General features: G+C 39.9%; 1 protein-coding gene across 4 annotated transcripts in view; it reads right to left on the reverse strand.

The window, feature by feature from the left end:
- Positions 1-22327, reverse strand: part of LNPEP (leucyl and cystinyl aminopeptidase) — a 50728-nt gene that overhangs the window by 23168 nt on the left and 5233 nt on the right. For 2 of the 4 annotated variants that reach the window (XM_015849493.3, XM_085529453.1), the window contains exons 2-3: positions 7631-8471; positions 4076-4214 (exon numbers count right to left, since the gene is read on the reverse strand). In XM_015849493.3, coding sequence (XP_015704979.2) covers positions 4076-4214; positions 7631-8471 — 980 coding nt within the window. Of the gene's footprint in view, positions 1-632; positions 743-4075; positions 4215-7630; positions 8472-11084; positions 11192-22327 lie in introns of those variants that run through there. The other 2 variants (XM_085529452.1, XM_085529454.1) reach the window with 2 other exon arrangements.

The following is a 22327-nucleotide window of genomic DNA, read 5'->3' on the forward strand; positions in this document are numbered from 1 at the left end:
CATTCAGAGACAGACTAAGCAATGTCAGTCCTGATAGGCTGTCTGAATGAATCACACCTCTATAAAGCCTTCTTCAAACACCTCATGGCATAAATCATCACCATAAAATACAGATATTCTCATATAAAATTTTAACTGAGAGGATCTAGTTGGAGGAGTTCCAGATCCTGATTTGCATTCTGGAGCTGAGGCTCTGTTCACAGCCAGTTTCCCTTTGCTCCAGCTCAAATGTCCAATCCCTCCATGTTATGTGCATCTTTCACAAGAACTGTTCCTAGTTACACAAATCACGATTAAGACATTCCAATATTTTGCAAATGTGCCATATCAGCAAACATAGAAGCCTCAAAGGGAATCTTAAGGGCTGCTGAGACTGTTTTAATTAACAACAAAATTCCTTCAGTGGCTTCTTCACACTGAGCAAGAATCACAGAATCACTACGGTTGGAAAAGACCTTTAAGTTCATTTAGTCCAACCCTCCACCTACCATCAATATTGCCCGCTAATCGCTCCCATAGCCACTCAGCTGTCACAGAATGTCATGGTTTAATGATTTTGTAATTTTGCTATCAGTATTCCACATCATAACATCATATACAGCATGAATAATTTTACTGAATGTGCAACTTACAGAAGAAGACTATGTATCCCAGAGAACATCATGGTCAGAGATAAGTCACGGGACCTGAATACTATATTATCTCCCTCCCTGGCTGGACTGAGGTCTTTTGAGTTCTGGTGTTCAGGAGAGCAGTGTGTGGGAGTCTTCGCCGTTTCGTCTAGAATTTACAGTAGGCCTCTCGGTTTCGGGACTTATTCTCTCTCCTGTTTTGCTTGATTCGTTAGCTTAATTTCAATTATATTACATTATATTGTGTTACCCTGTATTTCAATATAGTATTTAGTAAATAAGTGTGCCTCCTTAGATCGTTGCCGCTGTTTTCTTTTCCTAATTAACTTTTCCTTTTGGTTTATGGCCCCTGTGGGGCCCGCGGCCCCCCTGTCACAGACGCAGATAGATTTTCGTTAAAACCGTGCTAACATGCCTGATGTAGATGAATCCACGGTGGTACCAGATGATGGTATAAATTTAACCCTAAACTGACATGCAATCTACACTGCACATTGTTTTCCAGATTCTTCACCACAGCTCATGTTTACAGTAACATTTCTTTAATACAGAAGTGTCATGGTTTAATAATTTTGTAATTTTGCTATCAGTATTCTACATCATAACATCATATACAGCATGAATAATTTTACTGAATCTGCAACTTACAGAAGAAGACTACATATCCCAGAGAACATCACGGACAGAGATAAGTCACAGAACCTGGACACTATATTATCTCAATCCCAGGCTGTACTGACGTCCTTTGAGTTCTGGCATTCAGGAGAGCCTGTGGGAGCCTACACCGTCTCGCCCAGAGTTTACAGTAGGCCTCTCGGTTTCGGGACTCATTCTCTCTTGCAGCTGCTGCAACCGCCATTGCCGCGATGCCGAAAGGAGGTAGAAAAGGACGCCACAAAGGCCGAGCAAGACAATATACAAGTCCTGAAGAGATTGATGCTAGCAGCACCCCTACATCAAGGTGCACTCATCCTTTCCCAGCTGCCACAGCAGATTTCCTTTTGAATTATACTTCTTTCCATGTGTGCTCTGCACATGCATGGCCAGTGCACAATATAGAGCCCAGATGGAAAACTTGCTTACAGAAAGCCTAGTTAAGGTATACAGAAGTGTTTCCTTAACATTAATCCACTCTATATTAAGTCCTGTACTTAATTGGACATTCGTCAAACATTTCTGAGGCTCTACATATTAGCTGCATTAGTTGCTCCCTCTGGAGCTGTACACAGATACCAAGTAAGCATTGTTAACCATGCTTTCAATCAATTATATATATCTATAGCTCCCAAGATCCAATATGTTCAGAGCATCTCAAAAGAGGAACCAATGGCACGCATCCCCTGTAAAACAATTTTACTAGAGAAAACATTTTCTTTTTTTTTTTTTTTTTTCTTCAATAGAGAGAAAAAAAAAGTAAAAAAAGCAGAGCTCAACAGTATTTACAAATATCCCGGAGTATTGGCAGTCCGCCTGGACTTTTCAAGGTCAAGCTTGCAGGTGTAGAAACACAAACCTAAGATAGCTCCTTAGCAGAAAAAAAAACTCGTAGCTCTGTTAAAATCTAAAAGAGCAACAGAAGAAAAACAGAAAAACAGCAACTGCATTATTGCCCACATTCTCCACCAAAATCTGTCACGGTTTTAACGAAAATCTATCTGCGTCCGTGACAGGGGGGCCGCGGGCCCCACAGGGGCCATAAACCAAAAGGAAAAGTTAATTAGGAAAAGAAAACAGCGGCAAGGATCTAAGGAGGCACACTTATTTACTAAATACTATATCAAAATACAGGATAACACAATATAATGTAATATAATTGAAATTAAGCTAACGAATCAAGCAAAATAGGAGAGAGAATAAGTCCCGAAACCGAGAGGCCTACTGTAAATTCTAGACGAAACGGCGAAGACTCCCACACACTGCTCTCCTGAACGCCAGAACTCGAAAGACGTCAGTCCAGCCAGGGAGGGAGATAATATAGTATTCAGGTCCCGTGACTTATCTCTGACCGTAATGTTCTCTGGGATATGTAGTCTTCTTCTGTAAGTTGCACATTCAGTAAAATTATTCATGATGTATATGATGTTATGATGTGGAATACTGATAGCAAAATTACAAAATTATTAAACCATGACACAGAATCACAGAATGTCAGGGATTGGAAGAGACCTTGAAGGATCATGTAAGACCAATTCCTCTCAGGAGAGGGCAGATTTCAAATGCCTCCTCAGAACGAGACCCCACAGTCTCGTTGGGCAGCCAGTTCCAGTGTTCTGTTACCCTTACTGTGAAGAAGTTTTTTCTCACATTTATGTGGAACCTCCTACATTCCAGCTTGCACCCACTGCCCCTTGTCCTATCACTGGATGTCACTGAGAAGAGCCCAGGTCTATCCTCCTGACACTCATCTGTTACATGTTTATAAATGTTCATGAGGTCACCCCTCAGTCCCCTCTTCTCCAACCCAAAGAGACCCAGCTCCCTCAGCCTTTCCTCTTTAAGGAGATGCACCACTCTCTTAATCATCTCTGTGGCTCTGCACTGGACTCCCTTAAGCAGTTCCTTGTCCTTCTTGAATCGAGGGGCCCAGAACTGGACACAGTACTCCAGATGCAGTCTCACAGGGGCAGGGCAGAGGATTAGGAGAACCTCTCTCAACCTACAAACCACACCTCTTTTAATACACCTTCAGATGCCACTGGCCTTCTTGGCCCCCATAATCATCCTGCTGTCCACCAGGACCCCCATGTCCCTTTCCCCTATGCTGCTCTCCAACAGGTCTGTTCCCAACCTATGCTGGTACCAGGAGCTGTTCCTGCCCAGATGCAAGACTCTGCATTTGCCCTTGTTACATTCCATTACATTTCCACACTCCCTTCTTCCTCCCAGCTCTCCAGGCTGACTTAATGACTGCTGGATGGCAGTACAGCCTTCTGGTGCGTCAGCCACTCCTCCCAGCTCTGTTTAATCAGCAAACCTGCTGACAGTGCACTCCATTCCCTCATCCAAGTCAATGATGAATATATTGAACAGTACTGGTCCTAGTACCGACCCTTGAGGGACTCCACTAGATAAAGGCCTCCAACTAGACTCAGTCTCACTGATCACAACTGTCTGGCTTCTTTCCTCCAGCCAGTTCACAGCCCATGTCAATATATACGCCCACTACACAATGTGACACTCTGCACGTCCCTCCACAACCCTACATTATGCACTGTGTTAAAGGGTCTACTTTTCTTAATACTTAGTTCAAGTCCTTGAGAAACAGAAACTCTTTAATTATATAAAATCACAGAGTTTGCAGCTTACCTTCTCAAGTTCCAACTTGTACGTCCCTGTAATTTTAAGTTAAACCCCTGGACTTTAATGCAACAAATACAATGCAAGCACTTAAGAGGATTACCTGGAGGATTGCTCTACTAAAATTCCCATACAAAACTAAGTACCTTTGGCATATTCGACAGAGTGGAAAGTTTCTCATCTCTCTTGATCCTGATTGAAAAAGTCGCTTTAAGTGCTGGTTCATCAAAGCATGGAAAAGCAGACCTTGCAGCAAGAGGCTCAAACTGAGTTGCAGCAAACCACCTAGTGAAAAGAGCAAATTCAGGATTATGATAAGGAGTAAGGCTGTTTAATTATGATAGTACACCGTCACTTTTCTTCCACAAACCCTGTAGCTGCTTGCCATTGAAGTAGCTTTCCAATCTATAGACAACACGGTTAGCTCAGCTAGAATAAACATTTTCTTGGGATTTTGAAGAAAAGGGCTCTTTGAAATCAAATAAATATATTTACTGGAGGACTAATCTCCTTGGTTGCCTTTTGTTTTCTTATTCTACATCTACAATAACATAACTACAGAATAATTACTGAAATATGTCAACTTCCAGTAAAAGTGAATTAAACATTAGAAGAACCTGAAAAATTGCATTAGTGATGATGCACACTATGTGCAAGTTTTGGAACCCCAGCAGCAGACAAAACTGCAGTGAAGCTGTTCCATCTAATGATTACACATTTGCCTTCAGACACTCCAAAACTCATCTGTCATCCTGCCCCCTTCCCTAGCAACTGGATGCTGTGTAAATTCATGCAGTGTCTTGCTTGTAATACGTATCTTATCACATGGAAATCTCTCAGTGGACTACATTCCTCCTCAAGCATTTTGATATTAACTAGCTGCGGGAATTAACACTTTTACTAGAGAGCATCCCTCATTGAATTCTGTTCCTGCAGACAATAAGAGCATAAAACAGACCTCACCAATTTGTCTTCCATTTACCAGAGATAAACAGAGAAGAGAATATTGTTTTCAACTGTTTTTGTTTGTTTGTTTGTTCTTTGTTTTTGTGTTTTTTTTCCCTCTCCTCAAACCCTTCTACCAGCTCCCACGAATTCTTAGTTACATTTTCTCTTTCCTACAACCCCAACATTGTGGACATACCCTTTCCTGAGGAGGTACATTGTTGCCAGTAAGACTCTATGCCTACTTTGAACTTCTTACTCCCACCTTTCTTTTCAAACATTGTCTTGATGTTGGTACGGGAAGATTCAATTTTTTTTTTCCTCTTCACCCCAAATGGGATGTAATCTGTTTATAGTGGGTTTTGGTTTTTGCTTTTTAATTTGCACCTGCCTACAGTTATGTTTTTGGCATTTAATAATTGTAACACTTTCATCTTCAGAAGAAAATTAACTTATAAGAAAAGAAACTGTCTTGCAATAGGTTAAATTTTATATTGAAAATGCAAGAAAAACATATGTTGTCAAAATAGCCTGTATCTCTAAAACCAGCTGCACTAAACATAAACACTTGAAAATAGAGAAACGCAAGACAAGGGAAATGATGGTATCAGTAAGTTAGCTGGAAAAGATTTACTGAAAAATGCACTAATTAAAGCATCCTGTCTCTGAACAAAAGCTGGGAGCACTTGACTGAAGGGGAAAATACTCCCCAAAATATACTCACAGAATCTTTTTTCCTCTGCAAATACTCATAAATCCTCTTTCTACTACTGTAAACACAAAGAAAAAATGAAGTTTCAACTACATCAGTCTGTAAAATATACAGAAATCCAAAAAGCAGCTAATTACAACTCAGCATGTGATTTTGCCTTTCTATCAACTCACTGTAAGGCTCTTACCACACTTTAACTTCACTCCATGTTTTATGGTAATGCATATATTTCAATGTTTGTGATAAACTATTTCATTTCATCTTGTGGTTACGTACTCCTGATGCAAGTAAAGCCTCTGTGATTCCTTATTACCTTAAGCACTGCACCACAGAAAGACAATTTTTGGCATCTTCCATATAATGCTCTAAGATCCAGGCACAACAGAACTTTCCCAGGAAGCAACTGGATTCTATCCTCTGTAATCATCACACATACACTATTATGCTTTAGCAATGAGCGGTGTTTTTCTAAAACACTTAATGACAGCATTTTAGTTCCATGATCTAACATTGCACCTCAGAAAAACATCATCATCAGACGGGGGCAAAATGAAAACAGACCAGTAACCCTTTTGCCTACATTTCCATTCTTCAAATTCTTGATCTCTTCAAGGTCTTCAAGATAATACCAAGTGAGGTAAGCAGGAACACACTGGAGGGAGGAGGAGAGTTTCAGCCTCACCTCATGCTGATCAGTTCAAGTATCCAGACATGTTCCACAATTCCTCTGACTGCAAAGGTTTTGCATGTATTTAAAAATATTTGCTGCAGATAACCTATTTTCTTGTACATTTTAGCAGCATATCTTAGCTCCACTGTGACCTAGCTAAGGGGGGTTTAATCAGCCAATTGTAAATAAACTTCAGAAAAAATACATAAGCTATGGGGTTTAAACATCTTGTCAGTACTTAGAAATGCCTGCTGACTCTGAAAGAAAATATACTGTTTTTATTTATTTAAAGAAGAAGAAATAAATATTCCTTATGTTCTAATGAAATCATCTTTACAATGAGACACTATTATTTAAGAAAGACGAGCAATCCTTGAGGGACCCGAATAGTTCAAATATTAGCAGCATGCAGATATTACATATATCTCACTGGAAAGACTATAACCAAATTTTAACACTTTTCTGTTGTAGTCTTCAAGGAGTCTCATTCAAAAAGATCGTAACAGCTCTATGAGTGCTCTTATTTGAAGTCAGTGAAAATAAATAAAAACCTAAATGTGATGTTTTTCTCCAGAGGGTAATTACACTGGTGTTAATTTCAAAATCTGTCTTTTTTCAAGAAACAAAATCTATTCGTGTTTGGGGCACTTCTGTACAAATTCTCTGCTGATACAAAGATCTGTAGCACTGATGACATCTGCCATTTCTTTAGCACAAGCTGCTAACAATTCCACAACTTTACGTTATCTCACAGCTGTTTAATGGGTTCTTCACAACAACTTTCTTGTCAGCAGAGTGAACTGGCCTATACTGCTCCGTTCCCAGAAACCCTGCATGGATTATCCTTTGCTAACAAAGGCATCAACGATCTTAAGCACACGATAAGCATAAGGAGCATATGAAATGAGTGGTGGTGGACAGCTACATTCTCTAATCTTCTTCATAAAAAGCACTAATTCCCCACAACAGTGGTTCTATCAACTAGCCAAGTGCATTTTCAAATAAAGTAATAAAAAATCAATCAGAAATCCATGCTAGAGTGCCATGTGGAGCTCAAAGGAATCCACACTAAACTGAGGAAGAAGCTGCCCTCATTTAATGAACTCACCCATGAAAGACAGTTTTCAGACAGTGCTGGTTTTAATCACTGTTAAAATCTATCTCCATAGCAGCTTAGCATAAAGCATCAACACCATAAAGAAAAAATCTGCTTTTTTTTTTTTAAATCTCAAATTTAAAACATCAGAAGATTTTTCTTTTTATTCAGTAGGAACCAGTCGCACAAAACATTCAACAGAAAAGGTTAATCTTGTTATTTCTATCAAAGCACAATCTAGAAGCAACGTAAGAGAAAAGCAGCATTTGTGTACCCACCTTTGCTTAGAATTCTCATCCTTGTAAGAAATTCTGTAAAAGCCATAGTATGTATCTGATAAATTAGATGAATATTCCAAGTTGACAGTGTAATTCTGTCCTGCAAGAAGAGGCTCAGGAGTCAAGACTGCAATCTGATCATGCAATGGATATTCCAGCAATTCAACTGCCTTTTCTTGACTTCCTGCTGTTGAAGTAATAGTTGCCTTGGTGATATTTAGTCCTGAGCTGTGAAGCACAATCTTCTTAGTTACCTGGGTGACATTAACTACTATCTTCACAGAGCCTGTAAATTTCAGGGTAGTTAGGTTTGGATGCAAGTCAAGATCATAATGCAGTGGTACTACATCAGAAGGAAGTCTTATTTTTGCCCATGGAAACAGCTTTCCATTGGTTGCCAAAGGGTATATTAGTTCCATTGTACGATTTTTTTTATGGCAGCCTTCTTTGGTAAAGGTACATTTGGGAAGAAGATAAATCACCATTATCACCGAAACTGCAATCACAAGAACACCAGTGCAAACCAGCATGGCCCTCGTAGAGGGCACTGAGCAAGAGCCGTCTGGACCTTGTCTATAGACAGACATGTTATTCCGGAGACCCGAGCTTCTGTTAATGAAGGACATCCCCAGCAGTTTTGCTGATGACTCATAATCCTCTTCATCTTCATCCATTTCATGCTCCCCAAGGCCACGCACCAAGAGCCGTGAGCTTCTTGGTTCATATTCAACTTCATCGGGCTCCAGGGGGTGTAAACAGGGCTCTTTTGCCAAGTCAACCACATCAGGCTCTTCCTCAAACATACTGTTTTCAATCATGTTTCTGGGTAGCTGAATCTGATCTGAAAAACAAAAACAGAATATGTTACATCATGAACTAAAGACACGATATAACACTTCAATGACAGATCACTGAGGTAAAGAATGGAAAAAGTTATCACTGCACATACTATCATTTTACTTTCCTAATTTGTTTCCACTGAACATAGCCATGTTTTTCTGCCTACTCTAATTGTTGTTTCACCATCTTGTCCCTTTCTGAACTTCAAGAAGATGCTTCCGTTGCAAATACTCATTTGCATCTTGTATCATAACTGGGAATCAGCTACATCACTGAATCGTACTTCCAGCTCACTGATACAATTGCCTCATTTGCATTTCCTCTACCCAAATAATTCCCCCTGTATTCAACTAAATTCAGTATAACGGGATAGTCTCTATGTCCCAGGGTGAAGAATAGGCAACCAGTACAGTTCTAATGGTGTTTCTAAGATTCTAGTTCCAGAGTTCTTGTTGGAGGACCCACTGACGTATTAGCAGCTACAAACAAAATATCAATTTTACATTTTCATCATTTTTTTATACACACATTAACAAAAAAAAAACAACAACAAAAAAACTGAGTTACGTGGCTATGGGAAGATGACCGCTCAAATTGATCATTTAAGATCTAGCTTACATAACATTTGAAACTGTCTGGGCAGGTAAGTAGTTAAGTCAGAGCCAGTAAGACAGTTAGCATCCATTATTTTCTTCCATAACATTTAACAGGTCACAGAATATAAACCAAAAATTCAAGCTGATTTCAAGTTTTGCTAGCATGAGATACCCTCATATCCCACGTGCAATTTTATTTTAAGCAAACTTTTGGTTATGTCTGTAAGAAGTAATCTCATGTAAAAAGTTATCTTCCAGCTAAGTTACCCAATGAAAGTGGAGAAGTTAAAAACACTGATGGGAAGAAGCGTATACAGATTATTGGACAAAGAGACACAAAAACTGCTATATCAGCAAGATTGCTTTTTTTTCATAATGTGTTTCATCTAGAACATCATGAGCAACATAGAAGGAAGTTGTTTGTTTTTACTTAGGGCACTGCAGAGCTGTCTGATGAACAACTCAGTTCAACTGGGAAAGACTTCTACACAGAAATTTCTCATACAGAATGATTAAGAAATCTCATTAACTTTTCAGGCCCTTGCAATCTACTTAATACAAATTAGCCCCCTTTCACAGCTTCAAAGAGACAAAGCAAATCTGTCAAGCTCTAAGACTTCAGATATGAAGGTCTATTGCTAGCTAAATGTTCACATCTCTATCCTCCATACTGCTTTCAGAATGAGAAAGATCTCTGAATCCACAAACATATCAAAAAGTAGGTTAACTTTCACTACTTTCTGTCAAAAATACACCAATTGCTGATCTATATATAGCCAAAATATCAGAGTACCTATAATACATCATGGATTTGATGTCTATTGCTAAGGTCCTGTTCAACATTTGTGGTTAACCATAGAGTAGCTTGTTTTGGAAGGGATTTTGCTATGGGCAGGGCATTCACCCACCAGCTCAGGCTACGCAGAGACCCATCCAGCTTGGTCTTGAATGCCTCCAGGAATGAGGCATCCACAGCTTCCTTGGGCAGCCTGTGTCAGTGCTTCAACACACCCCGAGTAAAAAAAATTTCTTCTTCATATCCAATCTTAATCTACCCTCTTTCAGCTTAAAATCATTATCCCTTGTCCTGATACTGCAAGTTATGGTAAAATGTCTCTCACTTTCTTGTAACACTCCTTTAGTACCGGAAGGCTGTAATGAAGTCTCCCCCCAAGGCTTCTCCTCTGCAGGATGAACAAACCCAACTCTTTCAGCCTTTCTTCACAGGAGAGATGATTCTATTTGTGACTCTCCATAGTCTTCTGCCACTTCTTCCAGAATTAAACTGACAAACTATTCAGATACCTTCAAAAAAAAACCCAATAGCTTCAGAAATGGACTGCAAAGGCTTTATAAAAATTGGAGAAGGGTTAGGGAGATCGGAAGGTTGGAGGGAAAACACTACCTCACATAAATCAATAAGAGGAAGGTGTATTGGTCAACTGAACAAGCAATATGGAGATGGTTGAAAGCAGGGAGCTTGCCAGATTTCACATATACCTGTTCAAACTTTGTCCTAGTGTAAACGTGCTGTCCTGTCTATGAATAAGACGGGCAGGGCATGGGATAGTTTGGATGGTACCTCAGGAGGTCATCTGCTCTAACCTTTATGTTCACAGTACTTCTCATTATAGAGCTCATGTTCAAGACTTTAACATCTCGGTTCACTTCAGTGGTCTAACACTACTGCTTCTGTGATGAAGTCTGTGTACTCACAGAGCACAGAAAGCAAGGCTGTGAGAGAGAATACGTAGACAAATTTGTGGAGAAGAAAAGGTGGACAGAAGAGTATTGTGCAATGGAAGCTCTTTTAGAATTCTTCCAAAAATCCACTTCTAGCAAAGTTTCTTGTTGCTTTTTAAATGTGTTGGCTATTTTCAATCGAATCTGAAAAGAGACTGAAGGATAACCAAATTCCTCCAAGTCCCAACCCAACCCCATCCCAAAACAATCAGCTGTTATCAGAAGACGCCCAAATTATTATCTGCTATATAGGAAAGGCAAGTATTAGGACTCACATCTTAACCACTCCCAAAGGTAGCAGCCACTCAGAGCACTGCTCCAACCTCAGCCATGGCATATGCTGCTGCATTACCAGCAAGAGAAGCAGAGGACAGGGGAGGCACTGCAGAGGGAAGGAGGAGAAAGATAAAAAACATACTTCTGGCAGAGAGTAGGCTTCATTAGCTCTGCTTTTTAAAGAGCTTATTTTGCAACAGGTCCCCTCTAAGGCCAACTACCTTAATATCTTCAAAGTTGCATGCAAGCACTAGTGACTCTTGAGGCCAAAAATATGAAAAATCTGAAAGAGAAACTAAGAAAAACTAGAAAAGGAAGGCAATCCACAGTTTCAAAAGCTAAGATAGGGAAACAACAGTAAATCCAATTTCAATGGAATTTTTTGCAAAAATTCAAAGCCTGGATGTTCTGCCATAATGAACTATCAGATTGATTGCAGGCCATGAGATGAGAACTGTAAAGAAGTAGGCAGACTATTGTTCTCTACTTGAAAGCATGCAAACAAAATATCAAAATATCGTAACGTTACCAGAGTTACTTATGCTGACATACACATTCACAGAAGCATACAAGTCAGGCTACTTTTCTAAAGAGGAACCACGGCAAGCATGCCATTTACGCTCAGTAAAACACTGAGCTCTGGTTCGCCTGGATTTGTAACAATATTGTGTGAATTATCAATCATCTTTCCTTTTAAACTCACAAGCTGGTATGCTCCAGGCATAGGCCCTCCAAAAGAACAAAAAAAAGCATGAGGAATAAGAAGCAGACTGAAGAGCAATACCACAACCACGACATTCACCACTGCCTTATATGAAAGTATGGCAAAGTATGAAAGTTAAGTATTCCAACTTGAAAACATACTAGAACCACAAAATTCAGAGATGCAAGAAGATTATTTCTGTTTCTAATTACTACGCAGGAAAAAAGAATAAAAATGATTAAAAAAAAAATCAGGGAATTGCAGGGCAGGTGAAGTTTAACTTATACAGAAGCAGCATGGTTCCAGCAAACTACTACTGCCACACTAGAGGCTGCAGGTGCACCATGAGCAGGCAGTGTGATCACTCTTAGTTCACAGCTAAGGAATCACTGACCTGACTTGCTGAAACTCACCATAAAAATTATGTCATCAGACATGATGCTTTGGAAGCTACAGATAAGCTTACCAAACATAAGCTCAGTGTGAGAGCAAACAAGGACATTAAAAAAAGTCACAGGACTGGGCCTAATGCTGCTCCCTAGTTAGCACTAACGAAACAATACTCAGATTGGTTTCATACAGTCACCCTTATCACAGCTGGCAACCTGAACATGGAGAGGAAAAATTAATTTTACAAGACTTTTCCACAGATTTGTAAAATGCAAAGAAGGGGTTGTTAACATCTTTCTCAATACGTATCTGTACCACTTGCAAGAGCAAACAAGACAAATATTTATGATTTAGAAGCAATCCTGAGAACGGATGTGACATAAAAAAACATGATAGATTCATCCAGAAAGCCAGTAGAGATGAAGGCAAGTATTTTTTTCTAAAATGACTGTTTTCAAAAATGTCTATTTAGTTCTGAAACTAAAAGTTTTAGGTACCTGAATACCTTTCACAGCCTTATCTCCTCACTGCAGTACTGACAGGACATACAACACTATCAATACATATTTATAACGCTAGAAGGGTATAATCCAAAAACAGTAATTTTTTTTGTTATCAGGCCTTGTGTCTAGCTCAGAATTCAAACCCCAATGATCTAAATTCTTACGTGAATTTAAGTGGTTTATTCCCCCAGATTAATTCCCTTTTAAAATATATGCAGAAAATGTTCTGTGGCACTTTTCTCTTTTTTTCAGCTTCCCATATCCTCATTAAGCAGTTATGTTTAAAACAAATAAATAAAAATAAAGTCCTAAATCCAAGCCTTCCCAACAGCACAGTCCTGTCTGAAGCTGAAATGTCCTTGAGAAAAGTGCTCTCCGCAACAACTAACGTATCACTGCCATCACCCCTGCTCTCATCCTAAACACAAATCACATCTGCACTCCCATCACTACAAAGAAAATTATTCCAGAGGAAAGCAACATATATATATATATACATATATGCTAGATTGGAATAAAGTTTCTTTCTTCTGTGTCTCCATGTAGGTTTTTACCTCCCCTCTCCTGGGCCTATGGCACACTTTGCAAAGTGCAAAGCTGTGAGCCAGTTACTCCCTTTACAGCCTTTTTATAGGTTTTGACTGGTTAGTTGGGCTTCTGGGGCATTTTTTTTTTTTCTCTCCATTCAGACCAAATACAAATTCTTAAACCAAATAAAAATGTTGTGGTCCATGATTACTGGGGTGCCTCTGGTGGTGCTGGAAAATGCTGTATTGCCAAATGCATGAACGTGAGTATTTAAGTTGTTGTTAAACAGGGAAAAGTTATTATCAAGAACAGAATGCTTTCTTCAGGACAGCAATGAAATGTAAATGCTACTAGGAGCAATCCAAGGGAAATAAAGGTCTTGAGGCTTCAGAGGATTAAAAAAATTAAATTAAAAAAAAATAATTTAAAAAAACCTGAAAAAATATATTCATATATATTTTAACCATACATTAAAAAAAAAAAAAAAAAGTGCTTTCTTGTGGTTCTAAAATAACACCCAAGAAAAGCTGTACAAGATTCTTAATTCTGGCCTGAAGACAATTGATTTGCAGCAGAGTAAGCAAAGAATCCCTGCCTCTATTCCTAGTGCAGGGCAGACACAGCCCTGGGACACAGCAGCTTGCCAGCAGAAGGGCACTGGCACAGCTCCTGCAGTTCTCAAGTAACAATAACACTGTATGGGAAACCTATGCAAAATCCTAATGAAAATCTCTTGCTTCAGTAGCTCAGGCAAATAGGACTGTTTCTGGATTCCACCCCAACCAAAGAGGAAAGGGGAACTTCACAGTCTGCCTAAAAGTGAATTCCTCATCTTAAGAGACTTCTAGCCCTGAAACTTAAAAATTACTCTATGCAGTGATAAGCAGCACACATCCTATAGATGACAAGTTTAACTTCCTAGACTGAAGACATACAAAGCCCTGTGTGTAATTAACAGGTGCACAGACATGCAAAGAAAACCAAAACCTTTGTTATAAAATTCGCTCTTTAAAACACACAATAATCTTCAACACTGGAGTGGTGAATAAGCAAAAATTTAACTCACTTATTTTCCATGCTTTTGCTTCAGGTCTGCACACTGAAGGGACAGTACTTAAGGTCATTATACTCATCAATACTGCATTACATGACTTCTTCTAGCAGATAAATATCAGTCAGGTATAAAAAGGGTTACAATTCAACAAAGCAACGCGTTTTAAAAACAGAGATTTTCCAGGGAACATAGCAGACAACTTTATCTTACAGAAACGTTCTTATAAAAGAAAAATGAAGTCATATACACCATAATATCTGAATGTTATCTTTGCTGTTTCTACAATTCCAGTTTTAAAGAGATCTCTCCCTTGACAGCTATGAATGAATTTCATACTCCTGATCACAAATAAAAAGAAAAACAAAAATAACCTCAAGCTTGTAACAGGAGGCCTTAACAGTGGCATCCTGAATGCACCTTTACTCTCAGGAATAAAGCCTCTAAAACTTGCTTCAAACTGCCACATCTCGGTTTACGATCATTGCTTCCAATCACAACTGTTTAGTTCTTCCTCCCAAAATGTAAACTATCTCCTCTGTCGCTATGCTTTGAGCTGTCTCCAACTGGCCTCTTAAATACACATATTCTGTGTCTGTTGTTTAAGGAGAAAAAAAAAGAAAAAAGAAAAAAAAAAAAAAAAAAAAGAAAAAAAACCTAAATTGATCTTTCCAGACTAACTTGTTCAGCAATCACAGCTGGTAAGAACAACCATCAGATTCTGAGTGAAGTTTTCCTCTCTTCTTAGTAACCTGTTACATGCATTTATATTCCTCTTGAGCAAGGAACTATAAATTTAATGCTATACGGTGCAATCATTGTTGTTAATAAAATAGGAAAGCACACAATGTCATTCATGTAAATTAAAATCAGCATCTATCCATAGTGAGAAAACATACACTTACAACAGACAGCTCAGAAATACGACAAACTGCTGACAGTATACTGTGAAAATCAGAAACCCTGCTTGAAATCATTCTGCCTTCGTTCTACCATCATTTATTTCACCTACCTGCTGAGCAAAGAGAAGGGAAGTCTTTTTAAAAAGAGAAATCACGTGCAACATGGCACATGTGAGAACAACCTTGCACAAACAGAATCAGCCAGTCCAAAATTTACAGGTCACAGCAGAAAACTCAGTCTGTCAAAAAAACCTGCACTTCCCAACACTACTAGTTTTGTGCAAAAAGAATAAGATATCCCCCCAGGCACTCACATGCACACAGCAGCTGAAGTCCCCAGCATCTACGAGATCTCCAGAAGTATAACTGAAGGGCTCAGCAGCTGCACCACAACCAGAGTTCAGCTGAACCACCCTTCTCCAGACATGGAGGTTCCCAAAACCAAACCCACAGCCTGTTCACAAAGAATGGGATAAGGCCTGTAGGAGATCCCAGCTCTTCAACTCTTCTTAACCTGAATGCAGGTTTATATCCCCATCTTCCCCTTGTGGGAGGAAAATCATGAACTGACAGCTCCTTCAGAAATGACGGACTATCCTCAGACAGAAACACGATCAGCACCACTGCTGCGCATGAGATTGCATGTGCTCATTAAAGGTTCGTGCCAGCTTTCTCATTATAAATAGAACTAAGGCATGACTGTAAACATTTGCTTTGGATGGAAATATCTATGGAAACATTACGTGCCCTGTTCTGAATTTTCAAGCTCCATGTTGTTTTCTGTCACTGCACAGCAAAGCAACAGACACAGGAAGCATTCAGAACCGGACATCAGAGAGTGAGCTTGAATCACTTCATAAATGGATTGTGGATTTTACCCACTGAAGGGGCACACAGATCTGGACTTTCTTCTGATAACTAGTGAGAGCTGCACACTCCCACTTAAGGACTTTATGCATTGCTTACTGTGTTTGCTAGCAGACTAACAACAGCACTCTGCAGCTGTTTGTGACACACACCAGTTTGCTCCATGATGCTTTCAGCATTAAAAACAATAATAAAAAAGTATAAGCCAGTTTGAAACCAAATACAAATGAAGGAGCAGTGAAAATGATGGAAGCGTGTACTACAGCAACTTAAAGAATGTCAGTGCACACACTGCACATGACGTAAATGTATCAAATGTTTTTATGTAAGGAGGAAAAAAAGAGAGAAAGAGAACACACCAATAGAGTTAAAAGCGATGACACTACTATTCCTGACAGATCATATCTGAATTTCGTGACATTTGAAATCCAGTCTCAGATTTAACATGACACTAACGTAACCTTCATAAATAGCATAGCAAGTTCTTTGTTTTCAGCAGGCACAGCTCAGAAGCAACTGGCAACGAGCAGGGACAACCTAATAAAGAGCTCACATACACACAGTTACATTCGTCATTTAATTTTCTTTTGAATATGCACAGTTGACAAAACCTACACAAGAGGAGATTTAATCAATATCCAGAAGAGATTCTACTCCCTCATATGTTACTAAGCACCTATATAGAAGCCATGAGGTGAGAGTTATAAGTACTCTAAGGAGTAACCCTGATGACTGCTACAGCATACATACTACTCTGAACAATCTCAAATCTTAACACACCTTGGAAAAGCAACTGCTGTTCACTGAAGACTTGAACCAGTTTCCACTTACCAGTCCAATGTTTCACACTGTTCTGCTCCGAAGGAAGCTTCACTTTGGAAATGTGCTAGTTTGGGCTAGAATTGAATTAGTTTTCTTCATTATGTCCAGTATGGCCATGTTTGGATTTGTGGCCACAGCAGCACTAACAACACATCAATGTTTCAGACATCTCTGAGCAGGGCTGCACAGAGCCAAGCATGTTTCAGTATTTCAGCTCCTTGTACTGTCTGGCCAGCAGGAGGAGCTGGGGGGAACAAGAAGCTGGGAGGGTGCAGAGCCATGACAGCTGACCCGGAGAACGGGAAGTCCCGCACCATGTGACGTTCTGCACAGCCATAAAATTGGGGTAAAGGATGTACATGGTCTGATTTTTGGGTAGTGCTGTGTGGAGCCCAGTTGGACTCGATTATCCTAATGAGTTCCTTCCAACTTCCGATATTCAATGATTGGATGATTCAGAGCAGTGGTGCTTATCTCCCCAAGGAGCTGTGCTGCACAATGAACCCTGCCATCCTGCCTGCTGAAAGGAAGCAGCAAATGAATTCCCTCTTTAGCTTGCACAGGCAACTCTGCCTCACCCGGCAAATTGCCCATGCTGTTGCAAGAGGGTTAATGCAGCCTAACTGACTGAGAGGTCAGACAGCAGCAGAAAGACACCAAGCAGAATTTCTGTCTGCTGGTAAAATCAGTGTACAGGGAAATATCCTTGGGTTCTGAAGGAGGAAAACCACAAGTATTTCAACTTGCAAGTAAAAAACACCTGAAGTTATTTCACATTTGCTGATTTTTTTTATTTTCAGGAGAAAAACCTTTATGAAAAAAACAGAAACAAGATAGGTTGCTACAGGGCCAGTGTGTCCATTTTCACTCTTGGATTAACAAATTCAGAAGGCAGAGAGGAATAACCCACAAGAAGCAGCACAGCCAAAAAGCACTTGGAAATACAATGTATTACTACAAAAATTCCAATATCACCCATATGCCTTGGCTGCTTTTTGGAGACTGAAAAGAAGCAATATGTAGGCTAACAGCATGCCCTTACTTCCTATGATGACACAAGAGAACATATACATATTTTTAATACAACAAAAACAAACACCTGGAAACATAAGCTTATGTACTTGCACATAATGGACACAGTCATCTAAAAACCAGAAACAAAGCCACTTGTGTTTTGAGCCTAGAACAAGACTTAGCAGTCCTTCTAAAATGACTGAGTATAGAAGTGGCACACACCAACACACACAGAAGCAACGCTAAAAACCTAACATAAAATTAACCTCTCTGAAGACAAGTGAGCATTTTTCTGTCATAGCTAAGAGCTCATCACTCTTCATTCACACAGATAAAGATGTTTCCATTTTGCAAAGTCATAAAAACCACAACAGTCTCTGTTGCTTTCTGCTGAGTGATTACTGAAGTACTGACCCCCTGTACAGTTCTACTGCAAACTTTCACCAAAAGACATGCATTACAGGAAATCTATCCAAGACCAAAGCACTGGCAGTACATCCCAGCAATACCACTGTGAAGGGGATTGATTTCAGCAGACAAGTAAGGCTACAAAGGCAACCAAACTGGGAGATATTTTCTAAAATAGGCATAGTTACACATACACCACTGTTTCCCCAATTTGGTCACAACGGAATCACAGAATCACAGGGGTTGGAAGGGACTTCAAGAGAACATTAAGTCCAACTCCCCTGCCAGAGCAGGCCCCTAGACCAGGTTGCACAGGTAGGCATCCAGACAGGCCAGGAGTATCTCCACAGAAGGAGACTCCACAACCTCTAGCCTGTCCCAGTGCTACGTCACCCTTGTCATAAGAAAGTTCTTCCGCATGTTAGTATGGAACTTCCTATATTTATGTTTTAGGTCACTGTTTCTTGTCCTATCCCCAGGCAGCACTGAGAAGAGCCTGGCCATCCATTTGCCTCCCTCCTCCCTTTAGACATTTATAAACATTATTCAGATATCCCCATTATTCAGATCTTCCCCAGGCTGAGTAGACCCAAGTATTTCTGTATGTGGGGGATGCTCCAGGCCATTTAACATCTCCATGGAGATTCCTGCCTTTTCTCATCTGGGGAGCCCAGAAATTAATACAGTACTCCGAGCAGAGGATCACCTCCCTCAACCTGCTGGCCATGCTTTTTTTAATGCACTCCAAGATAGCACTGGACTTCTTGGCCACAAGGGCATACTGCTAGCTCATGGCCAAGAACAATTAAGGACCAAAAAATAAAAAAAAAAAATAAAAAATTTTGGTCCCAAACTAACTTTAACTGTTTTTCCTGTATTGTAAAGGAGGACAAATGCTGCTTTCCAAACCAAAATAAGCAAGGGAACATAAGATCCAAGCCGTACAAGGTCCCTCTGTATTTGACATCCTGCCTGTACTGGAAGGACTACTTTTGCTGCTTTTTATTATTATTATTATCCCACTTTGGAATATGAGATCAAATATTACAACAGCAAGCTCCTGCACGTAACTCAGAGCAACATTCTGCCAACAAGGCTGGACGATGGAAATTAAAACAATACACGGTTATGTATTTTCAAACTCTCTCTTATCTTAAATTGCCATAAGAAACAAGAGCTAAGAGTGTAATCTTATTTAAGCCGCTGTTTATTAGTCTTGGATGCTTCTAAAAGGTTTCCTCAAACTCTTTTCCTGGTTTTTAAGGAAAGCACAAATGTCTTTGGCAAGCCTAGGGGCTGAAGATTCACATGGTTCAATTACATTTCAACATCTGCCAATATAAAGCTCTAAGTGGACTGACACACTATTACCGACATATCATCTCAAATTACTACTTTGAAACCATCCATAAAAATAAAACATTATGAAAGATACACAGTGGCTATCTCTCAATCCTTTAACTAATAAGCTGGGAGAACCTTATGCTACTTTTTTCATGACTTTCCCTAGAGCTCAGTGGGGATTAATAGAGAATTTAAGGCTCTGCATTACAAGCTCAGTCTGAATTTTTATATCCGAAACAGGCACACCACGTTCATTCACACTTTGTTGAATGTTTCTGGTGTTTTTAAATGACACTGCTCTTTAGGTACTAATGAGAGAGAAAACCCTACACGAGTCCAACAGCATCAAGTCAGCACACTGTTCTCAGTTGCTGACTGGACGTAGCACAGGAAAACAGTGGGAGAGCATCAAACATTAATCTTATAAGACAAGATCTTAGTTTCCTGTTTCTGGTGTAACCAAGCACACGTTTTGAAATTAAGTTGATATGAAAAGATTTAACCGTGGGGTGTAACAAAAACAAGCACTGGAGACTCACTGGAAGTTATCTGAGATGTCCTGAGCCACTGAAGCTCCCACAGCCAGGACTGCTGACTGTCTCCTGGGCTGCAGCTGCGCAGCCATGGCTGATATGAACATGGCTGGTCACAGCTAAAGATACAGGAGATTCCTCTGCTAGCATCAGTTCTGTTGAACAGCAGTTAGAGAACTTTGCAAACCTTCTTATGGATTGTTAAGCATATTATAAGACTGCATACAACCTGATGCTGCCTAGTTGTGGATCTTTTTTGTTTGTTTTTGCTTTGCTTTGTCTTCTTACGCTTTAAGCAATACATTCAAACCATCATCCTGTGCAATTTCTAGAAAAACAACCGTATGTGTCTTACAACACGTACTTAATGCACATTTGGTAATTCCTAAATACACTGTATAAAAGCATGTCACACACAAGTAAATTTCCGTCAGACTCATTTTAAGACAAAACCAAGAACTCTGATAGACACAAGGAAAAAAAAAAGGCCACATGCCTGCACAGCAGCAGCTCAAGGAATACCAAGATCCAAAACTCTCCAAAGCCTCACATATCTGTCACATACTCACATCAGTTGACATCAGCCTCGTGACAGCTGGGAAGGGGCAGCCCCAGCGTCAGGCACTTTCTTGAAGGTACGCAGGGATCACCTCTGTCACTGAAGCAGGTGGAGAGCTGCTGACTGTGCAGTGCATTGGGTGAGCATGCCTGCAGGGTCTGCGGAAGGTCTCTGCAAAAATATCAGCAGGGCCACTCCAGAGCCAGCCCTGCTGGGGCTCCAACCAAGTCTGCCCACAGGAGGCATATTGCTCTTGTGACCGCTGTGGATTACCAGAACTGCCAGGATCCCTGTCTGCATCACTATTACTGGATGTACACGCATTTCAAAACACTTAAACTGTTGCCAAGAGAAAGATGGAAGATACAACAGAAGGGAGTGGAGGGGGAGGGAAAAGAAAGAAAAATAGATGACCCTTGGATCCTCCCTGGACAAAATGTACTTTAAATCATCACTTTTATTTAGAAGAATTTCTGTAAATCATAGCTCTGCCATTGGGGCATTCACTTACAAGAACACTTCAGTTCTGCTCCACAAGTTTCCCTTTCATTGACCTTAATCTCACAACCACTACTTATCCACATGAAATGTTAACAGACTATTGCCCACTTTGTTTGTGAGAGGTGTCCATGTATGGCAAAGACATAATCTAGATACTTATCTCCCAGATACTGCACATTAATGGCTGTTTCTGCTTTGCACATACAAGGGGGGAGGGGGGGAGAAGGGAAGGAAGGAGGGTGGGAATAAATAAAAATAGCAGTGATGGTTAAAAATATCCTTAAAAATAATGCATACTGATATTTAGGATAGCCTTCAACACTAAAGACACCATCCCACAACGTAGCAATAACTGAGCTTCTGCCAAATCCACCAGCAGTTGCCAACAAGTCAGATGCTGTGATGGTGCTCCATCAGAGCACATAATGCGGAACAAAACGGCTTTCCCAGCACTGCAATGCAGATCACTGTCAAATAGCATCACAGCACCATAACCACAAGAGATATATTAAAGGAAGATCTGTCTCCTCAAATTGTTTCTTTTCTTTTCCCAATGTTTAGCAGGTTTGCAAGCTCTAAACAGCATCGCTATTCTTGCTCCCACTTCTATTTTTAATTGCTGCAATGCATATTTTGTAGTGTTCCCTTCAATTATTTTCCAGCTGTTTGCAGAACAGTACTCACACACATCTGCACACTTAGGAGACCAGTGTGTGCCAAGGCCTCATTAATATGCCTGTCAGTGACAAAGTTGGGTAATAAAACTGACAGCTCACACATTCTGTATTCACAGTTCCATTTTCCAGAGAACTACTTTTTGTCTTTCCTTTATCTGCCAAAGCTTACAGCTCAGAAGCAAAGACTCTTTCAAGTATTCTGAAGCTTTTAAGACTCCCACGAATACAAGCCTGGCTGATCTGGAAAGACTGCTTCATGTACATGAAAAACAGTCACAAGTGATTGTTGGTATATTAACAATTCATTATTACAGCAGGAAAAAAAAAAAACTGTTTTCAAGTGTCAGATTTTAAATAGAAGAAAGGCTTAAATACAACACATCATCTGGTCCCACAGCAGTCAGTAAATGAGGCACATTCTTAGTGTTCAGCACAAGTGG

Source organism: Coturnix japonica, chromosome Z (genome assembly GCF_054131305.1).
Source record: "Coturnix japonica strain WE chromosome Z, WE-NBRP24, whole genome shotgun sequence".
NCBI classification, from domain to species: domain Eukaryota; kingdom Metazoa; phylum Chordata; class Aves; order Galliformes; family Phasianidae; genus Coturnix; species Coturnix japonica.